The sequence below is a fragment of the Schistocerca nitens genome, chromosome 5 (genome assembly GCF_023898315.1).
Source record: "Schistocerca nitens isolate TAMUIC-IGC-003100 chromosome 5, iqSchNite1.1, whole genome shotgun sequence".
Classification (NCBI taxonomy): Eukaryota; Metazoa; Arthropoda; class Insecta; order Orthoptera; family Acrididae; genus Schistocerca; species Schistocerca nitens.
The window spans coordinates 245,125,630-245,148,300 of record NC_064618.1 but is presented as its reverse complement, the minus strand read 5'-3'; the positions used below and the strand labels follow the sequence as shown (position 1 = coordinate 245,148,300).

General features: G+C 38.2%; 1 protein-coding gene across 2 annotated transcripts in view; it reads right to left on the bottom strand.

Annotated features, from left to right (window-relative positions):
* LOC126259660 (RNA polymerase II-associated protein 1) overlaps positions 1 to 22,671 on the bottom strand; it is a 200,129-nt gene that overhangs the window by 167,349 nt on the left and 10,109 nt on the right. For both annotated transcript variants that reach the window (XM_049956595.1, XM_049956596.1), the window contains exon 2: positions 18,507 to 18,605. In XM_049956595.1, the coding sequence (XP_049812552.1) occupies positions 18,507 to 18,605 (99 nt within the window). The remainder of the gene's footprint in view (positions 1 to 18,506; positions 18,606 to 22,671) is intronic.

Below are 22,671 nucleotides of genomic sequence, written 5' to 3'. Positions count from 1 at the left end.
TGTAATTAATCTAATCACATCCCCATGATCCCTATGGAAGCTATAGAAAGGGATTGCAGCATACTTCAAAATTTATCTTTTAAAGCTGATTCTCGAAACTCTGTAAGTAGGCTATCTTGAGATAGATTGTGTCTATTTTCAGATGTCTGTCAGTTCAGTTTCTTCAGCATCTCTGTGACACTCTTCCATGGATCAAACAAACCAGTGACCATTTGGGCTGCCCTCTCCTGCATATATTCAATATCCCCTATTAGTCCTACTTGATATGGGTCCCATATACTTGAGCAACATTCTAAGATGGTTTGCACAAGCATTTTGTAAGCAATATCCTTTGTAGATTGATTGTACTTACCTAGCATTCTACTAATAAAACGAAGTCTGCCACCTGCTTTATCTAGAAATGAATCTAGTGGGATGTTTCCTGGTGTACTGGATGAGTAGTACTCAGAGGGGGATTTCATGTATTAATTCTAATGCTGATGTGTACTAGTCTGCAATTACTATCTTGCTGATCTGGACTATATCTCCACTCTCCTTATCTTCTTGTTTGCTCTAGGTACTTCATTTCCAGTTCCGTTTGGTCTGTGCTGGAAATAGAATTGTACTTATCCGTTTCCAATAAGCTACCAAATAAAAGAAGTTACTCTTTGAAGATATATATATATATATATATATATATATATATATATATATATATATATATATATATATATATATATATATTCTTCCAGCTCATACAATGTTGAAACATCCCATAAAATAACTGTGTGCCATTGTGATTTGGTAATTACATCAATTAATACAAACTGATAGACATTTCAATGCCAACTATCTATCAGACTGACTCTCTTCTCCTTCTTTCATGATGCAGTCCACTCTCATGGTGTGCACTATTCCACGGAGTGCAGCATGTCTTCAAGGCAGGTCGTAGCTACACAGAGTAATTGCCAAACCAGCAGGTGCCACAAAAATGCGTGACTACACTGCCAGTATTTCCCCATCTTGCAGAAATGCTCCTTCCTTCTACACTCAGTTACATGCACAAATAATACAAAATCTCCACACAACACGTGTGTTAAACTTACTGAACCAACTAACAAAAACTAACTGCTTGCTTGGCAATCATTATTCATTGATACTATAAACAATGTGCAATACACCACTTTGCTAAAGTGGTAGGTCACACGAATGATGTCACCCTGAACAGGTAACATTTACAACAGAATAACAATACTATAGCCAAAAACTCTATGGAGAATTACAAGTTAAACATTAATCCTTTATTTCTACTAGACATTCATTTCTTTACAGCTCAACAAATAACACTTTAAATCATGAATATAATCCATTTGTACTAAGTACCAATTCAGATAAATTCATTTCAGATCTTTTCCTTGTACAGGGTGTTTACAAATGAATATCGGGGTTTTAACGCTTTATAATATTTATTATATTAAACTTAGAGTTATAAATGATATGTCAAATGAAAGAGCAACTCAAACATTTTTACCAAGAACCTTATAAATGTTCAGTGTGAGTGTGAAGTGCACGATTGGTTGAACTTCACTGTACCCAAGCGCTGGATAGGCTGCAAGGGGCCCAATGACAGGGCTTGCTTTGCATGGTCTCCACGTGCACCCGACCCAACACCATGCGATTTCTTCCTTTGGGGCTTCATCAAGGATTGTGTTTACATGCCTCCACGACCAGCAGACCTCCCTGAATTAAGAAACCGGATTGAAGCAGCTGTTGCTACGATCACTGAAGACACACTTATCAACATTTGGGAAGAACTCGGCTATAGACTTGATGTGTGCCTTGTGACAAATGGTGCTCACATTCAACATTTATAAGGTTCTTGGTAAAACTGTTTGAGTTGCTCTTTCATTTGACATATCATTTATAACTCTAAGTTTAATACAATAAATATTATAAAGTGTTAAAACCCCGATATTCATTTATAAACACCCTGTATTTCAAATTATGAATGCCAACACTTCAAGTTATCTGATTCTAATTACATCGTTTGTATCCCAAACTCATAAAAGCTTGCTATACCACTGTCATTGGGCTCTTTGGTTACAATCAGTATCAGTACTTTTATCAAATGTTCATATTTTTTAAATCATTCCAATTTGTTACTTAAATTACAATTGTTGCAATGATTTCAACTTGCATAAATTGCCTACAGTTTATATATTTTGATATGTGGTGAAACAAAGTATAGCAAGAATGGGCAAACCAGTTACTTTTCTAGCTGCATAGAGTTGTCATTAACTTTCATATTAAGTCAACCCCCTTCAGTAATCATAGGAGCAGGCGCTACACCTCTGGCAATACTCTGAACACAGATTTTGGTGTATCGATTACAAGAGGGTTTGCTGTGATGGAAATTACTGATTATACAAAAGTGAGAGGATTGTCTTGGTGCTCCAAGTGGAGAAGAAAGAAAGAAAAACAAAGACTAGGGATGTTAAAACATGAGAAAGAAAGACGACAGGATCCAAAGACTGATACCCACCCCACGCAAAGGATCACACCAAGGGAAGATCTACACCAGTGGGTCAGAGAATGAAAATGACTGCCAATTCTACAGAGTGAACTCCATCGACTTCTCCTCACCAGGCCTCAAAAAGCAGTTTCTGACACTGTTGTGTCGACACTTAGTGGAAAGGGTAGTGACATGATACAGTAATCACCATTTGATCATTAAACTAAACTGTAGTATATCGGCAATAGGCAGCATACGTCTGCTGCCAGCCCAATGTTTCTACCAAGCAGAGATGCCTACTCGCCGCCCATAAGTAAGTGTCTCTCCTTCGACGACTGTGTATTCGTAGAAGACAGGCACCACATGCTGTGACACTGTGCTGTGTACTAACAGTATGTTTATCGACTGCTTGTTCCAGGTTTCACAAGGGGCACCAGCTATGCTTTGAGGTAGCATGTGCACCAGGAAAATGGTGGCACTGCTACCAAAGAACAAACACCAACCACACTTCACATGGGTGGAAACATACTTCTGCCTGCTGGGTACAGCACCCCAGCAGGCCAATTCAAGTTCGGGTTCCAGTTCAAGTGCAGTCTAAGTTCCAATAGTGCAGTGCAATTGCCAAGACAAGCCAGAACACTCCATTCTGCTTTGCTGCATTGTCACGCCTACACTACTCCACGGTAAGCAGACCCTCATTGGTCACTGCCCTACAGCAATACAGGATGATGCTTCTCACAGATGTGTTATCACGCAAATAAATCTTGAGTTTGTTTTTTCACGGGTTCATGAACGATCTTTCAGTTGCAGTTTTCGAGACAAGTCATTGTGAATCTGTGCAGTTAACAAAATGTCCTGTATTACAACTTGAGAATGATCTTTTATCACAGCTGGTTGTTAGTTTGTTTGCTGAAGAAGCATTCTGTTTTCCTCACTGGTTGAGAGGTTTTCAAACAAATGGATTTTCCCTTATGTGTCACTTTGTTTTGGTGGAGCAGAGCATTCCTGTTTTTGGTGTTGTCACAGTCTTTATTGAGTGGTGTTAATCACATTCTGTGAATCTTCCAATGGTATCTGTGTGTCACACTGGCTGTCTTCCGTTCATGTTTTGTTACCAAAGATATTTTAAAGTTGATGCTGTTGCTCTGTACTGTTTTCAGTGGTTATTTAGTGCCTTTTTCGTGCTTCTGTGACAGTTCAAGTCCTAAGACTGGCAATGTATTTTGCCTTCAGTTTTGAGTGTCCTTTTACATTATCAAGTCTGTCCCATTGCCAGAGATGTCTTTATCTCACATCTTTTAATTACAGGAGCACCAAATTCAGAAACTGCTACAGGGAATAACTCAGCTTACTTAGGTTTTGTCTAATACATCTGTCTCTCAGTGTGCAGCTCCCACATCTGTGCTGACTTTTTATGTGTTTGATGGTCAGAAAGAAGACTGTTACCTGTATCGTCAACCGTTGGTGTTGCATTTTACAGCCTATGGCATCAAAGGTCCACAACAAACTGCTAATTTTCTCGCAAGTGCTGGTGCACCAATTTTTTTCACCTATGTTGCAAGTTTTTCCACGACTCGCACCCAGTGGACACTGACTATGAACTGCTAGTGGAATGGTTCAATGTGCATTTTCATTTTGTCAGTCACCTTCGGCCAAGCAATACACGTGCTATGTCCTTAGCTAATGTCAGTCTTTCTCACAGTATTTGAGTGAGATTGTCTCTGAACAGAGTACAGACAGAGCATCCAGGTTTTGTGGGTGTGTGGCAAGCTGGACCCCCTTCAGTCAGTTTGTTTATATTGTTGTCATGCCATGCGACACTCTGTGTCTTATTCTCAGAGGCCTATGGCAGTACCACCACTCTCCGCCCAGCCCTTGCCTGTGACGCCACTGGACACCGACACTCTTGGCAGTGGTTGCGACGATCCAGTTGACACCGACCCCCTCACGGCCGGCCCTCACAGTGTCACTCCTGTCGATGGAAGCCCTGTTACAGCCGGACTTCCTGTCATCGTCAGGCATATCTGTGATGACACCCGCCCTGTCGTCAGTCTGAATTTCTACGGTCCTGTCACGGCCGGCCCTAGTGTCCTTGCCGAGCCTGTCAGCAATGGCAACAGCCCTGATGTCAGTTCATCTGTTGGCGGCCCTGTCCTCTGGCTGGTCCTCATGTTGTTGACCATTCTGTCAACACTGCTGCCAGCCACCTCATCCATCCTGCTGCCAATGGCCTGCCCCAGCTGGCTTTGCTGTCATCACCAAGTCTGTCTACGATGACATCAGTCCTGTTGTTCATCTGCCTGCCACCATCTCTGTCCCCACCAACTCTCATGCTGTCGCCGGCCCTGTTCCTGCTGGCCCTCCTGCAGTTGTCTGCCCTGTTGGGGCTGACACCAGCTGTCTTGTCAGCTTGTTCAATGTCAGCCTTGATGTGGGATCCTCTCGCAGCCACTGCTACTACTGCTGCTGCCACCACCACCACCACCACAACCACTGCAGCCGCCATCCTTGTGGCCTGCACAGTATCACCATGGCCACTCTTGTTGTTATTGTTATTGTTGCTGCTGGTGCTGCTGCCACCCCTGCCACCAGTTTCCTGACTTTAACTGGCGTCGCTGATGCTGTAATGCATTCTGCCAGGCCCTGGGTTATGCCTTCTTGAAAGTTTCACTGCAAGAGCCACTGACGTCCAGCCCTTCCCTGTCATGACCTGTGATGAACAGCCGTTCCCCTACAAGTAAATGACATGCTTATTTATTGGATCATTTTTCTGATTTTAATTGGCAGTTCAGTTATGTATTTTTATGCAAATAGTGTTGAGCTATTTGACGTTGTTCTGCAATGTTTATGCACTTGTTACATTCTTGTGTACCAGATGTCACAGTCCTACGCCCCTTGCTCGCTAGTCTTCTTTATTGTGTCTTGTACTCAGACGTTTCTGTCACGTCAAGAATTCTAGTTTTGCATATTGCTTTTGGTTCTGTCCAATGCTTTGGACTTGGATACCAGTTGTTTGTCATTTATTTGTAGTGTTTCTGGAGATTGCTGCCGGTGGCGAAACAAGGTCGTGGGAGATGGTTCGTCACTGCTGTCAGGATATGTGGTGGAACAATGTCAAGGGAGACAGGTCACCACTGATAGCTGCCGTCGCATGCTCACATGACTTGCCTAGTCCTGCACCTACTAGTCAGGTTCCATCGCCTCATCTGGCTCCTGTTCCTTCAATGGATCTTGCGCCATCTCCCATTTGAGTCCACTCACTGCAACTCAAAGTGCCTTCACAACACGGTCATCCTGCCCAGCCATTCCTGCCCCCTCTCATACACTGCGCCCTATGCAGCTTCGTCACAACATAGTAGCCACAGCCTGCCTCCTTCGAGATGGCTTCACCATCTCTTTCACAAGAGGGAAAGGTTGTTTTACATTAGCAGTAGGCTGCATATGTCAGTAGCAGCCTGTCATTTTGAATGTGCAGAGTTGCTTACTCATCAGATACAAGTGTCTCTCTCCCGACAACTGTTTATACATACAAGACGGGCACCATATCTCACGATATTACACTGTATAGAAACAGTATGTTTATAGAGCATTTGTTCCAGTCTCAACCCGAGGGCGCCAGCTATGCTTCGGAGGAGCACGCACACCAGGAAACCAGTACCAGGAACACAGTCCGCACATCATGTGGATGGAAATATACTTCGCCTGCTGGGTACACAAGACCAGACACTGCCCCCAGCAGTCCAGTATGAGTTGGGATTTGAGTTCAAATACAGTCCAACTTCCAGTGCAGTGCATTGCAATCACCGAAACAAGCCAGTAAGTTCCCTGTGCTTCACTTCGTCACTGTGCCTATGCTAATCCACGCTGCATGGTCCCTCATAGGATGCTGCCTTGTAGCCAACGATATCATGCCAGTAAACTTTGTGTTTCTTATTTGAATAAATCATGAATGATCTTTCAATTGTAGTTTTCAGGATAATTCATTGTGAATTTGTGCAGTTAATAAAGTGTTATGTATTGCAACTCGAGGATCATTTATTAACATAGCTAGCAATCAATTATAAAGTGAAGGAGAGAAAATATGTAGTTAAATGAAACAATTACATGACCTAATTTAAACGAACCTCCCCTAACACCCTACAAAACTGTGAAAGAAACTTTCCCCAGCTATGATCAAAAACCTGGTTACACTTTTGTTGTTGAACTCAACTTTTTCAGGAAAGTTCCAGGCTACAGAACAGCATGCAATGGTAATTTTGCTGTATGGCTCAGCCATTTAATCACGGGAGTCACATGTTCAGAACAACTTGCAACTCTTTTGTTCCTGTAAGCCTTTCAATTATTTACTTAATGTTCTTTGCACATTGTTATTTACAGCTCTCAGACACTTATCCTTGTTATTCAAAATCATGAAAATTATCTGGAAATTGGGCTACACATTCAGGCAAGTTTTTCTACCTTACAACTTTGGAGTAAGCCTCAATTTCAAGAGCACCCTTCCACTAAAAAAATTGTCCAATATACCCCACACCACAGAAAGATAACTCCCCAATAATAATTTACTCTGAATATCCCTATTTATTTTAGCACCAGATATAGGCTGAAAGTTAGCTGGTCTCTTATATCTATATAAGAGCCTCTACCAATCTCTTCCCCCGTCAAACACACAAGGGTAACATTTAGCCGCATGAAAAATTCTCTTATGCTGGTTTTTAGTTTGTACGCTTAGCAATGCTTGTTCTAAAGTCTCCAATTGTAATGCTTTTTGAAAGTGTAGGAAGGTTGCAGAACAATTGTGAAAAAGTAGCTTCAGCTGGTGAGAAATTTGTTCTTGGCCAGCTGTTTTGTTTTAATAATTTGTTCCAGGTGGTCTCTGAGACAGTATTGACTCATATGTACATTCCAGTATCTCAAAATCACAATTGTGTTATTCTCTAGGTGGGTTGCAGTTGGCATTTTATTTGTATATTTAGTCCATGCAAATCAGCTGTGACAAAGCATTCGCACTGGTAACCTATCTGTTTCAACAGTGACCCCCCCCCCCCTCCTCTCTCTCTTTTTGTTGAGTACTTCAACTGACTGTACTAATACTGTTATATTATTTCTTCCTTTATCAAAATTAAAATCTATATTATTTGTACACTTGGCACATATTTCCTTGTATGCTTGTTACTACCTTTGTTGTAATCCCCGCACGACAAGTAATAGCTTTATAGCCTCTGCTTGTATTAATAAAAAGCAATTATCTTGACGTATCAATCGTTCATTTAAGACTTTTAAGTGGTCTTTGCAAATTAATGTTCTCTATGATAGTAAAAGGTATGCATAACTTAAGAGAAACTGCCTTATCTACAATGTATTTTGCCAAACACTTATTTGTATGGCTAATAATGAGAGCAGACATTTCTGTTATCATAACTATGTTCTACAGTGCCTTTTCTTTTCCATCAGACAGGTCTACCAGAAAGACTGCTTTGGGGTGCTGGTGTACCAACTACTTTATACAGCCCTCACATCCATGAAAAAATTTACTAGTCTTCCTCTTTCTATCTGAACTTGGTTGGTACGTTTGTACTAACACCGTAGGTTAAAATTCAGTGCTATTACTTTTTCATCATGTCCTTGCATGCTGTGTCGGGTTCGCTTTCTCAACTATTCGTCGCCACACTGCTTTATGTTGTCCTTGTCTACTCTTTTTCCTACCTCCCAAGTGAAAAACTTTAGCAGGTGTTCACCAATGAACATTTTATTTTATACTTCCATTGGGGACAACGCCATGGACAAGTGTGTTAATTCATTTAAAATAATTTGAAATTCTGGTATTAACAGAGCCCAGGTGGTATAATAATATGTTCAGCATGACCTGCCAATCTCTTTCATCATCCTTTCCAAGCAGGTTGGACTGTGGGTGGTATTTTGAAATAGTGACATGTCTTATATCCTCCCACACTAAACATTCTTCAAAGTCATAACTTACAAGTTGACTGTCCTCTTAAGAAATGGATGATGGTGAGAGTGTGATGGTGAGAGTGTTGGATGACTTTATTGGATATAGCTCCACACATTTTGACCATCATTCTAATAAAACCACGTGCAACTCCACACCTATCCTCTGGCAAAGGCGCAAGAAGATCTGCAGCCATTAAATCATGTAATGTTTTAGATATAACTGGGTAAAACTTATATGCTACATGATTACTATCTTCACCTTTCTGGTTTAAGTTACACATCTGCAAGAACCTCTTAGCAATGCGACCTAAGTTTTCACAATAATAAAATTATTTAATCATATGTATAAAGTACTTCTGTACACCGATGTGGTCATATCCCTTATGTACGAAACAAATTAGGTCTTTCACAGCAGTCCACGGTATAAATAATTCCAATACTCTAAATCATCCCTCAATCTCCAAAACACATCTTGATAACGTAGTTGTAATTAAACTTTTGTTAGTTGAGCCAGTGTAGACAAAAAACTATTTACCGTATTGGTACCCAACTTTATACGAATGATGTTCCAACTGTGCACTGCAGGATTTACGTTACTAGTAGTTTTGGCATCATGACTTTCCATTAGGTGCTCGTAATAATAGTATGGTGATGTAAAGTTGAAACACAAGTATCAGTGTGGATTACAGTTGCACACAGTCAACATGGGTCTGACAAGGTGAGCAGGGCTTTCCTAGCAAATCTATTTTATTAACAACAACAATAGTGCTGCTGCTCTTCATGAGTATCAACCAGTAAATAACTGGCACTTTGGAAAAGTAAATCACAGATTGGTCATCCACTGCTATTGCCTTCACTAATAAATGAACATGAGCTAGCTGCTGTAATTCAGGTTTAAAAGAGAGTGCACAATTCTTAAATTACAGTTTATAAGATTTAATGTGTTCCCATGATACTGTTTTCATATTAAAATCCAAAGAAGCCTTACAGTTCAGTAAACAATACAATCCAGGAATATGTCTAATTCTAAATTAAACATCACTAATAAAGTTTGATTTAGTGTACAACTGTTTATTATTGGCAATCATTTTTCCCTCTCTCATACTCCCTGTGATACCTGCAACTTACACATCCTTTACAGGAAGTCTAGGACACATATCCTTACATTGTAGTTTCAACATTAACTCGTGTGATCACTTTCCAAATCTAAATGAATCTGTTTCAAAAACTCCCCCAAGAACTATAGATTTAACTAGTTCCTTCTGCTCTAATAGTCCTCCTCCAACAACCATTCTCACATAAAAACTGGGCATATGCTTGCACTGTCACATCCTGAAGCTTGGCTCCTGCTCCAGAATGATCGTTGTTTACCATTGGCTGTACTGGAACTGGTCTAGTCTTTTGCTTGCTTCTGCATATCCTGATTGTTTACATTACATGGAAGAAACACTTGTGACTGATTCTTTCTCTGATCATTTATGCTATTAGTATTTTGCTTTCTCACCTTACAGAGTTTACTTTCAATCATCCACTGAAATCAGGAAGGTCCCTTCCTGACTATCAGATGAATGATTTTTCCCTTGTGACTAATCCATAACTTCTTTTTCAGAATAAAATTCAGTTGTCAGTTGAAAATATATTTTTATTATGGTTGAAATCTGATACATCAATACCAAGTAAGTCTGTGTATTATACTTCTTATATAGCCAATTTTGTAGGCTTTGAAGATGACAAACTAATTTGTCAAAACCGGTAAAGTGCAGGCCAACTGAATTTTATTCTGAAAAATATATACTACAGTTGCTGAAAATTACAGATATGAATAAAATAATATATCACTTCTCTGTTGAGCATATCCAGTCCCTCAACTAATGTTAAACGATCGTTTACCATAGTCCAATCTCTGTACCATATCCCATTTCTCATCTGGTATGGTAACCTTCTTACTAATACCATGACTAAGTTATTCTACTTTACGGTATTGTTGAAATACTTTAATCTTGTCCAATGCCACTCAATATATTTTTTGTAGCTGCCCAACCTGTTGTTATAATATTTTGGGTCTAATAGTCTGAGTGATAATTTCTCCTGAGTACTGGATGACAAGTATTTCTTCTTGATTTTAACCTGAAAATCATTCTGGGAAGAAAAATCCTCTGAATGAGCTACCCCTATTCAGTGGCACCACTTTCCAAATATCACAAAACCAATTCTCTTAGAGTCACCCAAGTGCTTCAGTAACGATTTTTAAAACACACCATCAGGCTTAAATTTAGGAAACTGCCTTGATACATTTGTTCCAACTTCTAGATGCAATTCTTCAGCAGAACCTGCTGGCAACACATCATTCTCATAAGATCTCTTCTTATTAAATTCCTGTTTCATTTTAGTAAGTTCCCCCAAAGTTTCTGAAATTCTCCTTCCGTTTGACTTTTCTGTGCTGTGGATTGAAGTGTACTGATGGATGACTTGATTCTGTCCTGTACTTTCTATTACATTAAGTCACAAAACTTTCTTCCAAAGTTGCAAGAGTGGATGTTGTAATATCAGTCACGTCAGACTCCTTAATATGCTCTAAAACATCTAAAATGACTTGAGTCTTTCAGATTTTCTAATGTATGTCAGCCAATTTTTGTTCAGCTAAGTCTATAGCTTGTTTCAAATAGTCATTTGCTTCACCAAATTGTTTGCAAACCAAATCACACAGATTGGATATCTCAGCATTTAACTCCTCTCTTGGAGTAGATAGTGTTGCTTCGAACTGTGACACTTTGTTATTAACTTCTAGTTTTTGCTGCTGAAGATTAGTGTTTAATTCAGTTACTCTAATACATAGCACAGTATTTAAATCAGTTTTAGCTGCCTTTAACCCAGTCTATACAGCTTTATTTGCACTTAGTTTACAGTTTTAATTTTCACTGAAAAGTGTAATCCCTGAGGGTATATAGGTGTCCATGCTTCTCATCACAATTGTCATCAGATGAAAAAGAACATTCCTTATAACTAGTCTAGATCAACTATTACTATTACAGTACCAAACATCACTCAGAAACCTTAATAAATAGATTGTAAAATTGCCTGTAATGCCCACACAGTACACAACATAATTTCCACACAAAGAATGACTAAAATTACTATAGGCACAGCTCACTGAAATGCTTATGTAGGCCTCAGTGTTTCGATGGCAACGTGTAGCAATGACAATGTGCTAGGCGAACTTGTTACTGGAAGTGGGTACATGGATGCAATGTCCAATGCTGGACAGGATGAGCCAGAAATGGAACAACAGTTGGCCCTCCAATGTATCTGTTAAGTATTGCCGATGGCTTCACAACCCTCGGTGGCCTCTAACAACTGTCTTCCGACTCTTGGAATTTTAAAAGTTCTTCTTCATTGCAAATGGTGTTAATCAGTTTAGTAAAGGCTCTCCAAACTATTAACTCTTCTTATTTTCTTCGACTGCAGTGCTAATATTACCTTAAACGCTGCCACAAAGATGGTTGTTGATTTGGTTGACCAGGACAACCACGATCTATTTCACAAAAATTTTTCAATGAAAATTTTAATTTCTTTTTATTATTTCTTGGCATTTCTCTCTCCAACACAGAAATGTCTCCTGTCCTTTCAATAGGCCACCAAAATGGGATGTTACCCGACATATTGGATGGGTGCTCAGACGAGGGATTTCGTGTATTTATTCTGATACTGATGTGTACTGATCTGGAATTACTGACTTGCTCATCTAGAGTATATCTCCCCTCTCGATATCTTCTTCTTTCTAGGTACTTCATCTCCTGCGCAGTTTGGCCTGTGCTGGAAAAGGAATTTACAATCTGCTACTAAATAGCAGGAGTCCCCCTCCGAAGACGTACATATATTCTTCCAGCTCATACAATCTCATAACATTCCATACAATAATGGTTATGTCATAAAAGAAAGAGAAGAGAGTCAAGTCTGTTCTGAAGTCTGATAGAGAGTTTACTCTGAACTGTATATCAGTTTGTATTAATTGATGTAATAACCAAATAGTAGTAGCATAAAGTAACTGTTTGTCACTAAGATTTAGTTATTACATCTATTAATACAAAATGACAGACAGTAAACTCTCTGTCATACTTCATAGCAAACTGACTCCCTTCTCTTTCTTTCAAGACATAAGACTATTTTCATGGTGTGCACTATTCCATGGAGCACAGCATATCTCCAAGATAAGAGAGCAGCTGCATGGGGTAACTGGCAAACCAGCAGGTGACACAGAGTGTAATCGAACTGCCAGCATCACCCCGTCTTGCAAGAATGTTGCGTCCATCTACACTTGGTTACAAGCACAGATCATACAAAATCTCCACACAACTTGTGTGTCAAAACTTACTAAACCAACTAACAAAAATTAATGACATGTTTGGTGATGATTATTTGTCAGTACTGTATAGATTGGATGACACATCACTTCATTGAAGTAATATGATACACCTCACAATGTGATCACTTTATTTCATATCACTACAAACTGTTATACCCATGTATTTATATGAGTTGACTGACTGCAAGTGTGACTCACTGATATTGGAGTCACAGGATACTGCAGTTTTTTTTTTCTTTTGTGAAATGCTCAATTTTACATTTTTAGCATTTAAAGCAAGTTGCCAATCTCTGCACCACTTTAAAATTTTGTCAAGATCTAGCTGAATATCTGTGCAGGTTTTTTCACACAGTACTTCATTGTACATGTAGGTAAAAGCATTATCTGTGAAATGTCAAGGTTACATTATCTTCAAAGTCTTTAATAAAAAGCATGAAGAGCAAGGGTTTTAGGATGTCATATGGAAAAACTGCAAGCTAAGTTTCACACGTTCAGTGTTGTCAAAATCTACGTTGGTTGGCACAGAGGAGGTAATTTTGTTCAAGATATCTCACTATGTTCAGCTCAGAATATGTTCTAAGATCCTAGAGCAAATGGAATATGACTTTCTGCTTTCTATTATAAGTAAAAGACTTCATCCATGCAAGAGGGATATCATTAAAGCAATAACAATTTCATATGTGAAGTATAATTTTGTGATTAATTTTACTAATATCCAATAGATAGATAAGACAATGACATATACATGTCCTTTTTTTTAACATGTGATGATGCACAAAATTTTCCCTGTGCTCTCCTTGAAAATGGTCAGATGGCAAAAACTAAAACAGTTGATTTCATGAATAAATTGTTTCGACAAAGTAGTGATGATTTCTTTCACAAATATAAATGTCTGGGTCACACAACCAAAAGCTTTGGCTAGGTTACAAAATACACAGAATATCAAGTACATTTGTTCATACCTAACGAGTACATTCTGGCAACTATAATGTGTGGAAACGAGAGAAAACATGGATAGGCCACAATATTTATCAGACAATGTATACACGTCTCTAAAATAGATGTAAATTCATACTCCTCAGAATGAAATAGTGAATTTACGTGTATAAGGCTGATAGACCAAAATATTGTAATTGTTAGCTTGTGTAGATCTCCTAATGGTGATGTTAACTTATTTTTTTTGAGAAATTTGAACAGATGATGGGAAAAATCTTAAAACCCAAAACAAATGTAGCAATATGTGGTGATTTCAACATTGACTTGCTAGACACAGAGAAACTCAACGCAAAAACATTCTTAAACCTATTCAGATAACTAAATCTATATTATACTAACAATATCCCAACATGTGGAAATGCCTGTTTGGACAATATTATAGTTAATTTTTCAAGAGAACTATATAGTGCAAGCATTGCAGAAGAATGTTTGGCAGAAACATGATCTTCTACTCATAACATACCAGTATACACAGTCAGATAAGAATTATAAGGTTGCAAATAAGAAGCCAAGCATGACATGGGTTACAGGTCAGAAAGAGGAATATATTGAGTAATGACATTATGAGAAGGAAAGTTGCTACTCACCATATAGCAAAAATGCTGAGTCACAGATGGACACAACAAAAAGATTTTCACACTTCAAGCTTTCGGCCAATGGCCTTTGTCAACATTAGACACACATACACACACACACTCACTCAAATGCAACACACACACGCAACTGCAGTCTCAGGCAACTGAGTGTGGTTTCAGTTGCCTGAGACTGCAGTCGTGTGTGTGAATTGCGTTTGCATGAGTGTGTGATTGTATATGTATGTCTACTGTTGACAAAGGCCACTGGCCGAAAGCTTTAAGTGTGAAAATCTTTTTGTTGTGCCCATCTGTAACTCAGCATCTCCACTATATGGTGAGTAGCACCTTTCCTTCTCATAATATTGTTACATTCCATTTTGTACTTTCCATTGGAATATGTAAAGTTATTCAGAGACTCCCTCAGACAGGTAAACTGGGATTTTATTTATGAATATGACATAGATCAATCAACTGTTGAAACTCTATTTAATAATTTCCTTGAGACATATACTGACTTATGGTAATCTTGTTCACCAATGAAAACAAACAGTACTAAACCAAAAAGAAAGGTAAAAAGCTTAAATAGTACACTGATAACCCTGCTAGTACCAGAGAAAAGATGCTTTCGCTGTACAAAACATATAAAAACAATGGCAAACATGGGACAGAACAAAACGATACTTATTGCAAAGACTACCTGAAATGTAAAAAACATTACAAAGCCAACCTTAAACTTACAAATCTTTAACATAACCTTAAACTTGCCAAACAAGCTGCCTACATAAATGACCTACCACTAGCTATTGATGTTCATTCAGTCTTATTTGCTGATGATACATCAGTTCTAATTGAAAATGAGGTATCTGAAAATATCCCAGAAAAAGCATAAAATACTTTAGAAAAACTTGGATCTTGGTTCCATCTAAACAAACAAAAACTAAAGCTAACTAAAACCAAAATGATGCAATTTGAAGCTAAATCAGTAGAAAGGACTGAAATAAAGATAACTTGCAATGATCAGGATATTACAGAAGCAAACCACGTGAAGTTTTTAGGCCTAAATCTTGATAAAAATTTAAATTGGAAGGTACATATAGATGAAACATGTGTGTTGCAAACAAAAGGGAATCCTGTTGACCACTGTTAAAAAATTTAAAAATTCTCACTTTACATATATGAGGTGATGGTGTTCTTATATAAAAATCAACATACACTAGACACTTTCCGTTTTGACCACAACTACAGCACTCGCCACAGAGATAATTTCAAACTTCCAACACATCGTTTAAAACTTTATGCCCAAATGCCAGAGTATATGGGGTTACAAATTTTCAATAAAATAAAAGGCAGTTATATATTTAAGATGGAGCTTGGTTCACTGAAAAGATTGCTCTTTACTCTTCTAGTGGAAAAGTGTTATTATTCTGTCGAAGAATTCATTGAGGACAGCTTCACAGTCTGAACACAGGGATTGTATTACGTGTATTATTTTATATACTTGTGTAGCTGTAACTTAGAAATGTAAAATACAATGTAAACTTTTGTATTTCTCTTAAAAAAGAGAAAAAAGTTTCTTTTGTAAACCTGGAAATGTCTCCTGTACATCAAATCAAATGATTTGAAAATTGTATGAAATGAGATGAATAAATCACATAATTTTAATCATAACTCTATGCACTGGCCTGTGGACAAAATTACCACTATGCCACAAAAGTCACCAGTCCGTTTGTGCTAGCCATGCAAAGGAAGGGCAGGTTGCTAGTTAGGCCCCAAAACAAATTGTCAACAGTGTTTCGCACTGTGTCCTTTAATATTTGTAGGCAATTTTAGTGTGGCTAATAATCCAAAGTCGAACATCAACAATTTTACGTGTCCTTAATAAGTACTAACTTACATAAAAATCAACACTGCAATCTGTAGAAACAATGATTTTATAGTCAAGTCTTCTTAATATTATAAACATTTCCTCTGCCTGCTTTTTGAAGCTGGTGGCCCATAAACATTCAGTGTTACCAGCATGTGTGTTTCCTGATCCATTAGTAAGTGTGTAAATATACTAATATTTTTACAAGCTAAAAACTAAAACATAGCCTACATTGGATTACGTCACTGCAACATAATTGTTCACTGTAACATATTATTGACTAGATACTGGTATGCTAATCTTTCTATAGTCATAAATGCACTAAACCTACATAACCACAAAACTGTAAGTAGCAGTGTCTAAACTATTAAATTAGCTAATATGGACAGTATTGCAATGACATGGTGTGAATTCCAGTACAACAATCATCACACTTAACTGCCATCAAACATTCATCTGCAAGTGTGCAGCTTTCTTTCATTTTATTTTTGGTCTTAGAATTTCCATGTATTATATCAGTGTATATTACAAGTTTATCTTTGGATAATGTGTGTGTTGACATCTGATTCCTAAGTGTTTTGATTAATGTATGAGGTCTGTTCATAAACTATTGAACTTTCTTCTTTCCCATATAAACCAATGAAGCTCAGGAGACTTTCCTCACTGGAGATGTAGTGGGGGATATTCACATGCACTCAGGAATTTCTTCCTACAAGTAGAAAGCATCAGTTGCATCCAGTTGGCCTATGAGTGAGGACGAGTAGTGGGCATTCATTGGATTTCAGCAAGTTGTACAATAGCACAAAAAGTTGATCAGTGATGCTGAATCAAATTTTGCCAAAAGCTTGGTGATACCGAAGTTGAAACCATTTGCAACATCAATGGGCTATCTGGCACAATGCCATGAGCAACTCACAGATAAAGGAGCAGAATGATGTCTTCAAAGATGGTTGCAGATGAGTAGACAGCAAAATGCACACAGGCAGACCCTCAACAACCCAAAATGACAATGACATCAAGCAAGTACAAACTTTGGTCATGGAAGGCTGTCATATCACAGTGTGAGAACTTGCAAATGAAACTGGGGTAAGCACTTTATCAGTACGCTCAATTTTGACCAACAATTTGTGTATGAGCAGTGTTTCCAAATTAATGATAATGCACCCCCTGTTTGGTACATCAGATCCAGATTTTCCTCGCCAAATACAGCATTCCTATCGTTAGTCAGGCTCTATGTGACTTTTGGCTATTTCCCAAGTTGAAAATACACTTGAAAGGAACGCAGTTTTAGTCAAGAGAAGGCACCTTGAGGAATGAAATAGCCTGTCTGATCACCATTCCAAAAGTCAGTCTAGAAAGGTTTCCAACAATGGTGGGATTAGTACGGATGTGTGTGCATTACCATTACTTTGAAGGGATTATGATTTTGTGCCTCCAAATCGTAGAACGTATGGAGTGAGATTTGTGTGGAGAGGCCAGGAACAAGGTAAGGAACAGTAACAAGTGTAAATTTAACTTACTTCATGAGAAATGGGAGGGGGGGGGGGGGGGGGGGAGAGGGAGAATGGCATAATGTAGTGTTGCCTCGGTTAATGAGGTTCAATGAGGTGCACTCAGCTGACTCAGATGGTAGTATATGTTGAAAATAGCAGGAACTCACCTGCACAAAGTTTTTTACTTGCCATGAATACACATTATAGTGCACAGTTCTCATCTAAAAGAATTTATTTCAGATTTAAGCCTTTCTCAGTAATAATTTTTTCCTACTGGATTCTTTCAGTAGTGTTACTTAAGAAGGTTAGCAAGAGAATCTCTGGAAAACTGTAATGTGACAGAGAGGCAATGTAGGCTTTAAGCTTTTTGATTGTAAAGGAGGGTAAAATTTTTGATAAAAAAATCAGTTCTAGTAACAAAACTTAATAGGAAAGCAATTCTTTCACACATTAAAGAATTTAATTCACTGGTGTGTCATAAGCATTATAATGACTACCAAGAAAGAACCTATATTTCATAACATAGACACTAGCACAACAATTAAGCATGACCCTATTATTTCTGATGTATTAATGAAAGCACAGCTCAAATCACTCGCACTGTGACAAGTTATATGTGATCAATCATTCTTACATTATTGACTCAAAGTAAACCAAAAAAGGAACAACTGGAGTGAAATTTGTGTGGAGAGGCCAGGAACAAGGTAATGAACAGTAACAAGTGTAAAGATCAGTTACTTCACTAGAAACAAGTACACATGCAATGAAAACATACCAGAGCTCACAGTGGAACCTGTGGTATTTCCAGTCTTTCTTGACAATGGATATTTTGATCGATTTTTCTTAAATGAATCACTCTGGCTGCCACTTCCATCTGAAAAAGAACAGTATGATGATGTAAAAAAGAAAGCAATTATTGCAAGCCAAATCAAGGACTTAAGGATGTCATTTTTACTATTTGAACGATATCTGAAGTGAGTGATCTTTCGACACAAAAACTAGTCTACTTTGCTTATTTTCATTCACTTATGTTGTATGGAGTAACTCTTCCCATTCTAAAAGGACATTTCTGGCTCAGAAATGGGCGGTTCGGGCAATAAGTGGTTCGGACATATCATTTATATAAATAAGGAACAGGAGTGGCCCCAACACTGATCCCTGGGTCACCCCCCACTTGACTGTACCCCACTCAGACCCCACATCATAGCCATTCTCAATGTTGTGAATAATGACCTTTTGCTGTCTGTTGCTAAAGTAAGAGGTGAAACAATTGTGAGCTCTCCTTGTACTCTGTAATGGTCCAACTTCTGGAACAATATTTTGTGATCAACACAACCAAACATCTTAGTTAAAGCAAAAAATATGCCTATCATTTGAAACCTTTTGTTTAACCAATTCAGTACCTCACAGAGAAAAGAGAATATAGATTTGCAATTGTTAAATGACTTCTAAACCCGAACTGTACATTTGACAGCAAATCGTGTGATTTGATTTAAAATGAACAACTATCCTTACATACACAGCCTTTTATGGCACAGAAACAGGTCTAAAATTGTCTACATTATCCTTTTCTCCCTTTTTATAAAGCGGCTTTACTACTGAGTATTTTAATCATTCAGGAAACTGACCATTCCTAAAGGAAAAATTACAAATATGGCTAAATAAAGGGCTACATGTGCAGCACAGCACTTTCGTATTCTGCTACGCACTCCATCATATCCATGAGAGTCCTTAGCTTCAGTGATTTAATTACTGACCCAATCTCCCCCTTGTCTGTATCACAGAGGAGTATTTCAGACATCAATCTTGGAAAGGCATTTGCCAAGAAAGTCATATGATTTCCTGTAGAAACTAAATTTTTATTTAATTCACCAACAACGCTCAGAAAAGATTGTTAAATACTGTACATATATATGATTTATCAGTAATACAAATATTCTTCTTGCGAACTGACTTTATATCGTTGACCTTGGGCTGCTGACCAGATACTTCCTTCACAACTGACCATATGGTTTTAATTTTATTCTTTGAATTAGCTATTCTATTTGCATACCACATCCTCTTTGCCCTCCTAATAACATTTTTAAGCACCTTACAATACTGTTTGTAATGGGCTACTGTAGCTTGATTGTGACTACTTCTAACATTTTGATATAATTCCCACTTTTGTCTATATGACATCCTTATCCCACCACTCAGCCACCCAGGCTGCCTATTACTGCTAGTACTCTGTTTAGAGTGTTCTAATGGAAAGCAACTCTCAAAGAGCATGAGAAATGTGTTAAGGAAAGCATCATATTTATCATCTATGTTATTGGCACTATAAACATCCTGCCACTCTTGTTCCTTGACAAGGTTTAAAAAATTCTCTATTGCTGTTGGATTAACTTTCCTACACAGTTTGTAATTATATGTGACATTTGTTTGAGTACAAAAGCCTTTTAGTGTTAAAATTTGTGCATCTTGGTCTGAAAAACCATTCACCCTTTTATTGAAAGAATGCCCATCTAGTTATGTAGACTGCATAAAAATATTGTCTATGGCTGTGCTACTGTTCCCCTGCACCCTAGTTGGAAAAAACACAATCTGCGTCAGATCATATGGATTTAGGAGATCTACCAAATCCTTTTTCTTGCACCATCACATACAAAATTTATATTGACGTCACCATATATAACTAATTTCTGGTACTTCCTACAAAGTGGATCAAGAACCCTCTCTAGCTTGAGCAGAAATGCTCTGAAGTCGGAGTTAGGGGACCTATAAACAACAATAATTAGAAGTTTAGTTTCACTAAATTCAACTGCCCCTGCACAACACTCAAATATCCATTCTGTGCAGTGCCATGATACATCTACGGACTCAAATGGAATACTGTTTTTTACATACATAGCCATTCCCCCACTCCACAAGGAACTCCTTGAAAAACAGCCAGCTACTACTCTGTATCCTGGTAAAGGAAGCCTCTGAATTTTCAAACTATTTAAGTGGTGCTCTGATATACCAATAACTTCAGAATGAACATTTATAAGCAGTTCACTAACTGTATCTCTAGTACCTCTTATATATTGATGAAATATGCTAATTCCTTCTCTACTTGGAAACATGACAGCCTCTGAATGTGAGCCCTTAGTTAGAGGGACTTCCTTTAAGCAGGTGTACCTATCAGCTGACTTCAATCTAAAAAAGGTGCAGCTCTAACACAAACTACTACAGGAATTTTTCCATGAGTGATCCCACCACCACCCACTACACTGTCACCTACAAGCTTTGCCAGCCCCCCTTTCCCATACCTATTGAGGTGCAGGCCATGCCTAGTGAAACAAGATCTACTGATAGACCCAACTAGCACCACTGAAATGTGTCCCATGCACTCTGCCATCAGCGCCCTCTCCAGCCCATGTTAACATGCCTAACAGCCGCATTAAGATGAGGCCGATCATGACGCTGAAACAGTTGCACAAAATGCACATTAGTGCCACCAGTTTGAGTAGCTATCTTTAACAGGTCACCATCTACATCATATTCCCCATCCCTATCAAGACTATTCCCTTATCCACCCACTATCACTACCTGATCCTCCTTTGTAAAATCCCTACATAACTCTCCTATGCTGTCAGTCACTTGAGCCAACCCTGCACTAGGCTTCACAATGCTGGTGACCTGGTACTCGCTCCCCAACACTTCCTGCAACTGCTGGCCTACACCTCTACCGTGGAAACTACCTAGCAGCAGAACCTTCTTCTTTCTTTTGGAATATACAACTGACCAAGGCCTCCTAATTGCTGAGGACCGCTGCATGTTCCCTACATCTACAGCTACAAGAGGTTCCTCTCCACTCAACTCTGACAGTTGGTCACATCTACTGCATATACACAAAGTATAACTGTCAGAATATTTCCTCCTCCTAGCTGCCTTCTTGCCAGTTAATACTTGGCAGAAATCAAACCTGCATTTGGATCAGACTTCCTCAACTCTTGTGCAGAAAGGTGTACAGTATATTGCTGCATCCATTTTCAATAAGTTACCACTCGAATTAAAAAATCTCAGCAGTAATCCATGTGTTTTCAAATTGAAACTGAAGAGTTTCCTCATGGGTTACTCCTTCTATTCTGTCAAGGAGTTCCTTGAAAAATTAAGCTGATTCTTGTTGTATTGTTAACTGCATTTACTTAAACTTATGGATTGACTTTTTTTGGATTCATAAACATTTTATTTTTATCTGTTATTACTTTTATGTTGTAATTTCATGTACCGACATGTTCCATGATCTTGGGGATATGCTCCTCAATTTGGACCTACAGAACTTGACGTGTAAATAAATAAATAAATCACAGCTTAATGTTCCTTCAACAATAATATCATTAGAGATGGAGCGCAGATTGTATAACAATCAAAGTAGGAAATTAGTCATGGCCCTTTTAAGTGATTATGACCTGGTTTTTGGGTATTCTTCATAAATGTTACCCAGTGTTCTATAAATTAATGTATGACAGAGATGAAGCACAGACTGTACAACAATGAAAGTATGACATTACTCAAGACCTCTCTCCTTCATAAATATTAGTCATTGTTCTATAAATTACCATATGAGGCATCACCACCACAACATCCATCAATGCTGATTTCATTAAAGACGGAAAGCTAGCTTGGCTAGCTAAAATTTGGGGTAAGGGTAGTGGCTGTTGGATTTTAAAGTCTCACTTAAGGATCTGTCTGAAGCTGTTCAGGGGTATTGCTGGATGCCTGTATCACGAAGACTACATGAGAATTTGAAACGTGCTCCTCTGGAATAAAAGTCCAGAGTTATTATTAGTGAGCCACCTAACTTGGTTCCATTAGTTGTGATCCTTACATGTATCTTCATTTTTATGTATAATCTGTGATCTTTCTGTTCAGAAGCAGAATTAGTTTCTCGGTCTTTCTACATTCTTCTAAAT